Source organism: Apaloderma vittatum, unplaced genomic scaffold, assembly GCF_000703405.1.
Source record: "Apaloderma vittatum isolate BGI_N311 unplaced genomic scaffold, ASM70340v1 scaffold37384, whole genome shotgun sequence".
Lineage (NCBI taxonomy): Eukaryota > Metazoa > Chordata > Aves > Trogoniformes > Trogonidae > Apaloderma > Apaloderma vittatum.
Window position 1 is genome coordinate 1 of NW_009714971.1, and position 244 is coordinate 244.

Below are 244 nucleotides of genomic sequence, written 5' to 3' on the forward strand. Positions count from 1 at the left end.
AGACACGCACGGAGGGGACACGGAAGCTCGTCAAGTCCTTCACAAGGACGTTCTTTTCTCCAGCTTGTGCTTTGTGAGAAAGTACTTGAAGAACTCGTACACCGACCAGGCGATGGCCGTCGAAGGCATCTGGTAAATGACACGTGCCTGCACCCCCCTGAAATAGCCCGAAAGCCCCCCCAGCTGGTAGACAGTCTTGAAGGCGGTCACCATGCCCGAGAGGTGGCGGCCGATGTTTAAGGGG

The 244-nt window shown here is 57.0% G+C and overlaps 1 protein-coding gene across 1 annotated transcript in view; it reads right to left on the reverse strand.

Moving 5' to 3' along the window:
• Positions 1 to 39: 39 nt before the first annotated feature.
• LOC104273579 (mitoferrin-1-like) overlaps positions 40 to 244 on the reverse strand; it is a gene marked incomplete at its 5' end in the record, with an annotated part of 2,364 nt that continues 2,159 nt past the window's right edge. The window contains one exon of the mRNA XM_009868946.1: positions 40 to 240. Within this exon, the coding sequence (XP_009867248.1) occupies positions 40 to 240 (201 nt within the window). The remainder of the gene's footprint in view (positions 241 to 244) is intronic.